At 37.8% G+C, this 12,704-nt stretch overlaps 1 protein-coding gene and 2 long non-coding RNA genes across 3 annotated transcripts; 1 reads left to right on the forward strand and 2 right to left on the reverse strand.

Annotated features, from left to right (window-relative positions):
• Positions 1 to 2,709: 2,709 nt before the first annotated feature.
• Positions 2,710 to 4,541, reverse strand: LOC149110457 (uncharacterized). Its single transcript, XR_016208018.1, has 2 exons — positions 4,279 to 4,541; positions 2,710 to 3,839 (listed from the first exon to the last, which is right to left on the reverse strand). It is a non-coding gene; the product is annotated as an uncharacterized LOC149110457 (long non-coding RNA).
• Positions 4,542 to 4,623: 82 nt separating this feature from the next.
• Positions 4,624 to 6,103, forward strand: LOC149110458 (uncharacterized). The gene is made up of 2 exons (XR_016208019.1): positions 4,624 to 4,889; positions 5,656 to 6,103. It is a non-coding gene; the product is annotated as an uncharacterized LOC149110458 (long non-coding RNA).
• Positions 6,104 to 7,988: 1,885 nt separating this feature from the next.
• Positions 7,989 to 11,102, reverse strand: LOC110052401 (uncharacterized). The gene has a single exon (XM_020758526.2). It carries the CDS (start codon positions 10,940 to 10,942, stop codon positions 10,220 to 10,222), a length of 723 nt encoding a protein of 240 aa, XP_020614185.2. The 5' UTR covers positions 10,943 to 11,102; the 3' UTR covers positions 7,989 to 10,219.
• Between the last annotated feature and the right edge of the window lie 1,602 nt (positions 11,103 to 12,704).

Genomic DNA, 12,704 nt, shown 5'->3' on the forward strand with positions numbered 1-12,704 from the left:
AAGACGCATTTCCAGAGTTTTAAATGTGTTTTCCTCTCTCACGCGCGATGTCTACGGGTCGTGAAACCCAGGCTTTCTTATATATGCTAAAACGTCCACGTGCAATAAATCGAGTCCGTCATTGTTGAGTATTTTTTCTCACTCGCAGCTTAGTGAGCAGTGCCCTAAAACGCCTAAAAACATGCTTAAGGAAAAAGGAAAGAGATCTTCGACCGTCTGCTTCATATTTTTATTAGTGGGTCACCAGTGGAAGAATATGAAGCTGTATTATCAGCAAATGGCATTATGGAAGGAAAAGAGAGACAGGCCTAGGGAAAGCTGCCAAGGTCTTCTTGTCTTCAGCAGAAGATAAGGGTTACGCCAAATTCAAAGGAAGAATATAGATAGCAGAGATAATCTGATTGAGGCCGTTGAGATTTTGAGTTAAAGAACGGTTGTTAAACATAAACATGGTGAAAATAGTCATGGGTTCGATGGTACATTAGGTCCAAATACTGACTGGAAAATGGCTGAAAATAACAATTCCAAGCGTCTAAATTTCAAAAGTTCCTGGGGTGAGCATGTCCCCACATCCCCTAGGAGGTTAGCAACTTCAGCGCTCGAAAGCATGCCCAAACCCTGAGAAAGCATTGAAGTAGCTAAGAAGTCTTTTCCTTCATTCTGAGTCAAAATATGATGCTTTAAAAGTAACCATAAAGTAACCATTAAACCCACTGACTGGAGAAATGCTAGCTCTGCATAAAGATTCCTACTGCCGAAAAGTGGTCGAAGCAACTGCAAAGCATACAAGGAGTAAATTATATCCAAAGAGATACTAATTATATATGTACTTGACTAAAACAGCAAGGAATCTTCAATGCGTGAGAAATAATCGTTTCAGCGTGAGAGCGCAAGATTGAATTCGTTTGCATGAGCCTCATGCTCAATGCGTGAGACTTGAGAGCACTGTGTTGGTTTTTTTTTTTTTTTTTTAATAAACAAAGGTATTACGATGTGTTATACATGTAGCTTCGTTTTAATCGAAAAAGTTCAAATTTCCTGACACAACTCCTCTGAGACAAAATTCCGACAGGCGACATAGGAATATTGCGAAATGCCGACATGGCTGGTGGCGAATTTCAGACAGGGGACATGGGTACCCCCCCTAACAGGGCCTCACTTAGTGCCGGCCAAGGCACAACTGGGTTGCTGTGATCATGACACAGGCCCCATGGATTTTGCATTAGACGCCTAAGCAAACATACATCAGGCAAGATTACTGGAACTTGTTGCCTAAGAAACAGGAAACCTCTCAAGGACCTCAAGCTTTACGTGTAAGAGAATATTGTTATGTGCTTCCTTTACGGAAAGTTTGTGATCCGTTTAATGTAGGAGCTCATCATATGTTTTTAAATTTGTTTATAAATCGATCGAAAGATAAAAGGAATTGCACTTTTAAAAGAACTATGAATACTAATTTTGCTGTCTGAAATAGTCCCTATATTTATCAGGTGGTAGCTATTATTAAACTCCAGTGTACAATTTCACAGCCATAACTTCTACTAATACAATTTAAACTTATACGTAAAGCCATGGGCTAGCTATGGAAGAAGACATATCCCAGTAACCTGAACAAGCTCGAAAAAGTATCACAAAAGAACAATCAAACTCTACCACTCCCCTGAAAAAATATCAGTATCACTAATGGACACAGCTTACTCAAAAAACAAACAAACAAACAGGGAGGAACTATTGCTCCCCCCCCCCCCCTTCTTTTTTCCACTCCAGTCCTGAAAAAAAAAAGGAAATGAACACAATCTTACATGAAAGTAGTTGTTTGGGCTGTAACCCCTCCCTCCTGGTATTTACACCCCTGAAATGGTACCACACCATGAAGATCAATACAAAGGTATTTTAATTCTAGAGTAATAAAATACAATAATTCTCAGGACTAAGGCCCAGTTCAGATGTTGTGCCTCTGCCGTGCCAAACTATATTCAGGAATAAAGTGCAACAAAAGCACAGCAGAAGCACAGCGTCTGAATCAAACTTTTGAATTAAGTTTGACAAGCGCTTAAGTTTGACAAGCTCTACCGTGTTACATGACTGGCACGGCAGCGATTCAAACATAGGGCATCTGTCATGCCAAACAAAATTGACAAATTATATTACTGTGTTTTGGCGAGATTACATTCCCACAGGAAGTTAGGAGGAGAACTGTTACGAGGCATCAGTAAATCCTGAATTTGGTTTGACTCTCAGCCCCTGCAAAACAAATTCCCAGTAGTCTGGGAATTCCTAGGAATTCCTAGGAATTCCCAGGAATTCCAAGTTATTCCAAGACATGCAAATTATGCTTTATCTAAGACCTTGGAATTTCTGGGAATATTTGGGAATAGTGGAAGTATGACTGGGAATTATTGGGAATTCCTAGGAATTCCAAGTTATTCCAAGCCATGCAAATTATGCTTAATCCAAGACCTTGGAATTTCTGGGAATATTTGGGAATAGTGAAAAGTATGAGTGGGAATTATTGGGAATTCCTAGGAACTCCTATTATTTCCCAGGCTGTTTTAAAAAATGTGTTTGGAATATCTAGGAATTCTTGGGAATAGCTAAAACACATGAAATATTGTTGGAAATTTCTGTAAATTTCCCAAAATGTCAAAATTAAAGATGAACTCAGTGCATGAATCAGTTTCTCTGAATTAGTAAAAATCAACAGGATCATTTCTCTGGAGTTCCATACCTTTTTATTGTTGTCAAGCTCCAAGGTAATTATTTCCAAACAAATGTACATTAATTCCAGTTTAAGCCTGACAACTCAACATAAAACTATAGCACTGATAACATTGCTTTTTAGATCCAACATGATTTGTTAGTGTATATGTGCCCGTATGGACCCTTAAATCAAACACCCAGAGTTTAATTGATAGAAAAATGGATGCTCTTAGATTTGATAAATAGATTAAGCAAAAAATTACTGTCAGCATAAATGAATATATATTATTTGCAATTTCAATTAAACCAAAAGTATATATCTGCATGTATATATTTAATATAATTGTAGATTCAAACACATACCCATCACAGCCCACTGTTGAACAATTTTTGACTTGATCCTTTATGACTCTAAGAAAAAGAGGAAGACATCTCTTACAGATGTCATAAATGAAAAGCTCACAGTTTCCACACACTTGCTGTACATTTGTAGAACTGTACTGTGACATTCTCTGGACAAATTACCAGTAGTTTCATTAAAACAAAGATATCTTTAGCAGCCTCTCATTGTCATACAATGTCTTGAAATTAAGCCCAGAATAGCCATAGAGGCATATTCTTTGGCAGAAAATGTTTTTTCTTGGGAACCATTAGTTTCACTTTCATCAGGGGAGTCCAGTGAATGGCCGTCAGTGTAAGAGTTCTCAATTTCTTCAGAGGAGTCAGAACTAGAAACTTCAACATCATTATCTGAATCACTGTCTGTGGACAAATCTGAGTTGTTGTGTATTACATCAATTGGTATTTCTGTAGTCTTTTCAGGTATAGGCAAGTCAATTTCATCAAATGCTTCTGTGAAGCTTCAATTCTTGCATAAAGGTTGACTCGATAATCCACCAAAGTCATCCACAACATTTTTGCCAACAGCCATCTCACTCAGGTGAGCCAAAAACTCTGAGATGTTCTGTTCATGGTGCTGGAAATGATCTCCAGGAAAAAGTGATGCAAGAGAGGGAGGTGACGTCAACTAGCCTGTGAAGACTGCTTTAAGCGATTTATGTGGTCAAATCTTGTAGATTTTGGCATGGGTATAGTGGAAACAACAATATGTTTCTTGTATTTCCTTGTCCTCGCAGTCACTTTAATTCACGACACAACAAAATCAAAAGAATAAAAAAGATTATGAGTCAGTGGGAAACAAATAAATAACTGACATAAATAAATGACAAATAAAAAAACCTACATCTTGATGTATTGAAAAGACTATAGATCTCATATCATGTTAATCCTTATAAATAATTCAAAGGAAAAAATGACAAGCATTGTAAATTTATACTTGCTGCATTGTGCTGAGTGGGTGTTGAAACACGTGGGCTCTCAAAATAGATTTGGTGGACTTACAATAAGCTTAAGTTTATTTCGCAGAATTTATCTCGTTTCCTCAGGTCGATCTGAAACCTTTTAGGTGAATTTCGGCTTTTAGGGTTTTTAAAGAGCACACAATGCATTGCTTAGTTTGATTTATTTAGAATTTTAGCTTATCATAACAGAAAATCCCTATAAAATTGGATTCCTTACCTTTGCAGTGAACTTGATTTAAGTGCCTCACGATCCTTTGTTATCTTGACAACCGTCGGGAGCAGATCAACCAGTTAAAATACGTTCCATTTTCCTCCTTGATTTCTTCGTGAAAAGTTTGTGTAGTTTTTTTCCTTTTGAAGCAAGACCCATCGTTCAAAAGACCACCAAAACAGCGTGACAAGGGAAACAGACTTGCCATCGAAAGCGACTGGTCCGGCAACCTCGTTGCCAGTCTCTCTCTCCTTCTTCTCCAGTTTCCATACTCTCCTCAACTAATCAACTGAACCAATCACAGCACGGGAATTTTCACGTGATTATCCTCATGACTGAACGTGACAAAGATCGCGTTATTCATCCTCTTTTGGCGCCCATCTTTGAATTCAGCGTTAACCGTTGATCGCTCGTGCGTTTTAGTAGTCATTTCACTTCCAAAATTATATCAAAATGGTTTTTGCTGTGGTCCTGTGACCAGAAGAAAACAGCGTGAATGTCATTAACGAGAAACAAGTTATTCTTGGCGAAGAGTTGGAGCTAAAAGAAAGTCTTACTGTGGATGTTTCAACGGGGAAAAATTCAAAGGGCAGATTAGCCGTATACAAAATTTTTTGGTGAGTAATCAAATTCAAGTAACCTTACATTATACAAAGTAAATTCTTGTATTTAGACAAAAGCTTTTCAATAAACTTTATCATCACGAATCATGCACGAGTGGGTCACTCAGTCATGGCATGAAATGAATTCTGGCTAAAGCAAAGTTGAAACAATTTAGCTTGCCCAGAGTGCGTGCCTAAACAATTTGATTTGCGAATAACAAGTCGTTTCTCTCGCCGCACTTGTTCAAACGAAACGAATATAGCAGTTCTTTCTGATCCCAGTCAAAGTTCTTGACAAAAACTCCAACGAGGTAGCCACAGTGTGCATGAATTTGATAATATCTCCTGTGTGTTTCAGCCTGACTGTATGGTAATCCGTGTTGATCTTCAATTTTTGTCGATCCGTATATTCTTTTGTGTTTACTCTATTATTTAAATGTTCCTTTAATGTTTTAAGTGTCTTTTTTAATATTTCTAATGTCTAAATTTGGCTTAAAACCGTGATATATATCCTCCAATTTGAGAGTTGTTGATACACTTATAGAAGAAGGAAAACCTTGATTTAATCTACTGTAAGCTCAAGATTTATGTAACATATTTATCAATGGTCTACAAGCACGTTCACAATTATCAAGTCTTCTCCTTTAACATTTCAACCAGCTTACAGTCAGGTCTTAATTAGCTCCATGTATTAAACTGTGAGTACATAAATATTTGGATCTCAGTCTTACAGTACCTCATATATATCGCAATGTAATGTATTTTTTTAATGTTGTTTTAGATGTCATACAACAAAGATGAAGATGAAGAGGCTAGCTGTTGACACCCTAATTGGAGGGCAACAAAAGAAGCTGCAGAGTCAACAGAAATAACTGAACAGCAGCTAAGTTTGCCCAAACTCAGCCTTTTTTAATTTTATGGAATGTTTCAGTTTTGTTCTTATCATTGATTCTGTACAATCATGAAAATCCAGATTTGTTCCACATAATAACAATGATTTAAGCTAAAATCTTGTGCATGGAAAATTGTTGGATTTGAAAACTAAAAAAGTAAGTAAATTATCTGAAAAAGTTCTCTTTTTATCAAACATGTAAAAGTTTGACCTTCATATCTGTTTTTTTTACTTTTGATTCTTGATGTAATGAAAAAGAAACAGGATAATTATTCTTATGTTTAAATTCATGAAAGCCAATGTAATAAACCATTGATTTAACACCTGTTTGATGTGATATCAGTGACTTTATTTGTTATTTTAATGCCGGGCATTAATCATCAAAATTTTGCCTGGCCTACAAATGATACAAAATTCCCAGTTTTTCTCAGATTTTCCAAAAAATTCCAACCTATTCTCAAAAAATCCTACAAATTCCAAGTTATTCTCAGAAATTCCTAGGAATTTTTGGGAATTTTAAGGAATTTTCAAGGTGAATATATTTCAGTTGGAATTCCTAGGAATTCCAAGTCCGAATTACCATGAAAATTCACACCTTAGATTCCTAGGAATTCCTAGAAATTTTTTCCTAGGAATTCTTACAGTTATCTCACAAGGGTGGCGTGACTTGTGAATCAGAGTTGTTTTTCTGCCATCCTACAGACCAAAATTTACTTTAGTTTGGCACGGCACAAGCATGATGTCTGAACTGGGCCTATAATACTTTAATAAATTTATGTAAAAAGTTTTGTTTTCATTGGTGGCATGCATTAAATGTGGCTTCGAAACTCTTTTGAAGTAATTATTAAGTCCTCTTACTAACCGAGGACAAGGGCCATAGTAGGGAATATTGGCCCAAGGTTGCGGTAGTATGGACCTAAAGCAGCGAGGCTTGTACAAAAATGACTGAATGCCAATATTTCGCAGTACAGTTCAAGCCAGCTAGGTTGATTTAGTAAGTAGCTTATTATACGGCACTCGGACCATTCTTGTTTCGAATTTACCAGTTTTTGAAAACAAAACAAAAAAAAGCTTATATCTGTTTGTGTGGAAATGGTCTCTGTGGCAAAATTTTGACAAAGAAAGAACCAATCAGAACGGGCAAATTTTCCTCAAGACTACTGTATCGAACTGGAACAGTGTGGAGACCATGAGCTGTCATTTGAGGCTTTGGTTTAATGATTATGTTACACAAAGTAAGAAATGATACAAAAAGATATATGTTTACTGATCTCGGGCAAATTTGAAACAACTGAATCATGAAAGGCTTAATTAAAGGTTTACAATTTCTGACGAAAACTGTGAAGGCGATATAAAATAGGGTCTAAGAAAGTAACACACAAGGAACAATAATCCGTTTGTATAAACAAAGAAACGGTTAGCAGTTACGTGGATGAGAACAACATGTTTAGCATATTAGCTCTTCTCTAAGACATATTGTGATGAAACTAATGAAAACAAAATACAATATAGTTCTTTTGTCTACAGTGTCTAGAATATTACATTACATTGATACATTTGATACAATCGTAACTCTATTATTTACAGCAAAAAACCAGGTTAATTTTTTTTTTATTACTTGGTGATGCATATTTGATAGCCTTCTGAATCCTGATGACTTCCATTAAAACTATTTTGCAAATCAAATTGCATTAGAACAACTGTACAAGTCAAAGATTTCAATTGTCAAAGTGTGGACATGGAGTTTCTCAACTCCAATATAGTTCAAGACCCATTTAAAACAGCCATTTTTTGCAATGAACAGATCAAAACTACCATCAAACTGAAGAAATATTCCATGAGAAAAAGAGGATAGAACCTATCTTCTTAAATATATACCAAGTTTAGGTTCTCAAACATAAAAGAGTTTCCTTCAATTACCTCATTTAAGTTTGCTCTTGAATTTGTTTGTTTTTATCCTACAGAAATGGCTGGGCACTTTGCAGCAAAAGTCAATGCCAAGGTGCTTGCTCTTTCACATTTTAGCCAGAGATATAAGGGAGATGGTGAAAATGTAGCAACCAAGACTGGAGACTGTGTTAGCATAGAAAAACTCCTCAGACAAGCAGAAAAAGCTTTTAAATCAGACAGTGTAATTGCTGCTGAAGATTTTATGGTTGTTCACATTCCCCTGAAACTTAAAGAATGGTGGATCTTGGGCCAATTATTATAAAATACATATGTTGTGGTATGAAAATTTCAAAGCAGTTTGGTTTTTATTTTTCATTCTCAGTTACAGTTAGACTGTTCACAACCTCTCTATATTTCAACGTATGTGAATAATAATGTGAGCAAAGTGAGCATGAGTGCAAAAGCACAATGGAGTGGGGGTGGGGAGGCAAGCAAAGCAAGCTCTTTATTCTTCTCAGTTCCACCCCATACCCCGTCAAGCCATCCATTTTGCACTAGTGCCCAGTTCTCCTAAATATGAGAGTCACTTATAAAAGAAGATAGAACAATAGGTAACAAAATCTATGCAAAAAGTGGTAGCAGGATTATGTAATCTATCACTAGGCTAACAATAAACTTGTACAAAACCTTAAATGAATATTTACAAAACAAGTTGACAAGGTATAATATCCTATTGAGTTAACTAACAAATTTAAATATGCTGCGAGTTTGCTATTAATAATTATAGTTTACAAGGGTATACCCCAACTAAAGCAGGAGAACAATATTTTTCAACATTTATCGTTTTCTTCCTTTTGAATGCTTTTTAGTTCAAACTGTGACTTCCCTATGACTGTTACTTAGTAGGATTTATGGCAACCTCCTTCCCAGGGTCGCTGCCTGGGAACGAGGTTTGGCACTCCACAAACAGTACCTTTCAAACTTATATGGGAATTATGTGTGGTTTTTAGGTCTCTCTATATAACTACTATTTTACACATATATGACATAATATGCGGTTAATTCTCCCACAGGTGTGACAGAGTTAATGAGTCAAAAGTTAATCCCATAGAAGAATTTTGGGCTTAAGCTTTATAATAACCACAATAGTAACATATTCATGTAGTGCCTTAATTTAGCATTCTAAGGGGCTTTACAAAGTGTTAAAGCTCAGTTCAACTTCTAAAACTAGTAGTATACATACAAAAGTAAGACATGGAGAATTTAGCAATAAAATGTGTGAAATAAAAAAATAAAAAAACTAACTATACTAACCAATAAAACTAAGATAACACATGTTATGCAGAAAAAAACAGTTGAGATTAGTTTTAAAAGAACTCACAGTGTTAGTTTCTTTTAATACGTACAGTACCATGGTAACCTGTTCCAAAAAAAAGGCAAATCTTCATATCACTATTGGTTAGTCCTGGGGATACATAAATGAGACATGCGGAATGTAGACCAATGGCCTTGCAGATGTGTATCTGTGTAGTAGATCAAAAATGTGCAGGCAGGTGCTAAATTTACTTTAATGCTTAATTAAATCCTTAATTTAATAATGAATTTAATTATAGTGCACATGAAAGTATTAAAGAAGAAAAATGTTAAAAGTAATATGTTGTTCAACTGGCAGCCAGTGAAGATCCTTGAGTAATGGTACGGTGCAAGTTTTGCTAGAAATTATAGTAACATTTTTTGTTCTTCATATGGCTGGAAATTGAAATCCAGATGCACTGTAAACCCTCCCTTGGCATCTCCACAGAAATAATATGCAGGATATTGATTGTGTGGTTGCCTGTTTGGCCCCAATCCATCTTTTTCTTGCCATCTTTGTTCCCTGCTCAGGTTGTGAAAGCTATTTCCAATGTGACGTCCCAAGGTCCATCCGAAAGTAACACCAGCAGCCCCACTCCAGAGACCCAAGACAAAAGCGGAGGCACCAATGCATGCACCCACCCTAGCTCCTATCTGGGCTGGGCTGACCTGGGCTGACCTGGGCTGACCTGGGCTGACCTGGGCTTCTAAAGATGAGCGAGACCCATTTGTAAATGACTCCAAAGGTAAAAAGTATGCTCTTTATAACTTCTTGAAGGCTAGCTACCAGACGCTCAATAGCGTCAGGATTCTCCAAAATAAGTTTCAATATTTCAACAACAGGAGGCAGTGCTATACCCAAGTTGTCCTGGTCAGGGTTCAGCACGGTGCTGGTTATGATCAAGAAGTTCCTGACATTCAAGATAGCTTCTTGGACCATCGGGGATTTTCCCTGAGGAGTCTGGAATTTCTTCCCGTCGTGAAAGGCACCCTCTAGCAGGCTGATCAGTGACGTGTATCCAGCAAAGTAGCCTGGTTCTGGCTTCTCTGCAATCGTGGAAATTTGAACGCTATACTTCGCCAAGACATCCGAAATGCTATTTCTTAACTCTTGCTGATGATGCAGGCAGAGGTACAGATCTCGTTTGCCACTTTTCGCTGCTGCGGGATTTATGTTGTCGCAGGAAGGGTGACAACAGACAACTTCGGTCTACATGAAGTTGGGATCAAACTGATGAAGCACGATATCTTCGTACCCCCCTACGTAACCAGGATTTCGTAAAGTCACTTGGTTGTCAAAGTTGACGCCAAAAAGCTTTCTAGCATCGTAAAACATGGAGTTGGTCACTGTCGGCGGCGGTGTGAGGATTCTGAAATTGCGAAGAAGACCTCGATGCCAAACTTGCACCGTCTTCGATTTCGATACTTCGCCGTTTATGAGGTCGGCAGCCTCTTTTGACTCTTCGTGCTCTTTTGTTTCTTCGTGCTCTGCAGCCTCTTCGTGCTCTTTTGGCTGTTCGTGTTCTTCAGCCTCTTCGTGTTCTTTTGGTTGTTCGAGTTCTTCAGCCTCTTCGAGCTCTTTTGGCTGTTCGTGCTCTGCAGCCTCTTCAAGGTCTTCAGCTTCTTGGGGTTCTTCAAGCTCTTTAGGCTTTTGAGGCCGCTGGCGGGGAAGGAGAGAAGCGCGTTCTAACTCTGCTATCGGTACTTCTGACTCTTCGAGAGTAAGGAGAGAAGGAAGGCAGTCTAACTCAGTTTTCAAATTCTCTTCAAGTTCTTCAGACTCCTCGAGAGGAAGGACAGGAGTGAGAATGTCTAATTCCGATCTCAAACACTCTAATCTGTCTCCAACCTCGAGTTGCTTGGGTCGCTTGGCTTTTGGTTTTCCTTTAGCGGCAGATCTATATCTATATACTACTACATGTTCTTCTGCCATTCTTGAATAAATTGAACACTAGTCGTTTCTTCTACCTTTCAGACAGGATGACCGAACAGAGAAGTATTAAAGCTTGTTTGCCTTGCAATACATTTTTACTTTCACTTTCGATCACCCTTATTCCGGGCATAAGGGCGATCGAAAGTGAAACTAAACATTGGCCGAGTCGTGGGGTTTTTCCCTATCAAGACAAGTTTAATTTGTTTTGCATATTCAAAAAAACCGTCAGATTCCTGTCATCAGTTGACTGCGCCAAGTGCGACCCGAGGACAAAAACTTGGCCACAGAGACAAATCTTCAAAGAACCTCAGAGCAGGACTTTTTACGAAAAAAACAAAAAAACATTAAATGTCTTTCTCGCAATTAAGCTGTCATTCAATTTCAAAAATCCCTGAAATTGTTCTCGCATTATATTTCATTCTTCACTGCGATCTTTACTGTGTTTCACGCGTGTCCAGTCATGAATATTCAGGTTTTCGATCAAATTTCCCCGTTTGGGTCAACGTCTCAGATAATTCTTACGATGAGCAGGCCGGGGCAGTTGTTCAGGGATCGCCATCAGTATAATGATAGACTCGACTGCAGCAATTTTAGCATCAAAATTTGCCCTGGAAGTGCTCGCATTTACGTGATACAAGAAAAGGCAGGTACAAAAGTCGGGCCGGATCAACTTGGATCGCTGATTTGAATAAGAATAGCCGGCCTATTCAAGAACGAGGCATACAGCAATTGTTGTTATTCTTATTCAAATCAGCGATCCGAGTTGATCCGGTCCGACTTTTGTTGTTTATTGAGAATAACAACAATTGTTGTATGCCTCGTTCTTGAATAGGTGCTATTCTTATTCAAATCAGCGATCCGAGTTGATCCGGTCCGACTTTTGTTGTTTATTGAGAATAACAACAATTTTTGTATGCCTCATTCTTGAATAGGTGCTATTCTTATTCAAATCAGCGATCCAAGTTGATCCAGTCCGACATTTTGTACTTGCCTGAACCCAGAACAATCAGGATATTGGTGTGTCTCAGTCACTGGAATGCTGGCTCTCGGTAGCCTGAAATTGTAAGAATATATCGTATATAAATTAAATACACACTAAGTGATCTTGGTGTTTTTTAAGGCAGATGCTCTCTCATGCTTGTCAAGAAAAGTGCTCGTCCCTCTCCTTTGACGGTTTGTAGGGGAGGTGTCTTTACGTGCGAGATACAGCATCTGCGTAGGAGGGAGAAGGAGCGATTTATGTGACCAAGGAAGCACAAAGAACATCTGCGTAAGTGACCATTTGTGACAATGGACGGTCGGTAATGATTGAATTATCATGATAAAGCAATAAATCATGATGCCCCATGATACTGTGAGGAGAGGAAATCAGATTACGCTGTCAAAACATATAGAAATCCAACATAGATATATTTGTTTTAGTTCGTTTTGTATTCTGAGTTACAGGTTACTGTTCCACTTCATTAACCGTAACAAACACCTGCTGTTTTGTGTAAGATCACAACTGTAGTTAGAATTGAACTGTAATTACTACCTGCAATAGTCTTTTGATAAACTTTTATCTACCTTTATATAATAGTTAAATGAATGCGCGCGCTCTGATTGGTCAATCAGCTATGGTTTATTGTGCCAGTAAACTCATGGAAACTTCGCGTGTCTTCTGAATTATTAAAAGTTTTTATGGTTTAGAGGCACGATAAACCGCTTGGGATGTTGGAAGAACACTCGAAGAATTCGTAAATCACTCGCCTGCGGCTCGTGA

The sequence above is a fragment of the Orbicella faveolata genome, unplaced genomic scaffold, assembly GCF_042242905.1.
Source record: "Orbicella faveolata isolate gen_17 unplaced genomic scaffold, um_ofav_v1 contig_24, whole genome shotgun sequence".
NCBI lineage: Eukaryota > Metazoa > Cnidaria > Anthozoa > Scleractinia > Merulinidae > Orbicella > Orbicella faveolata.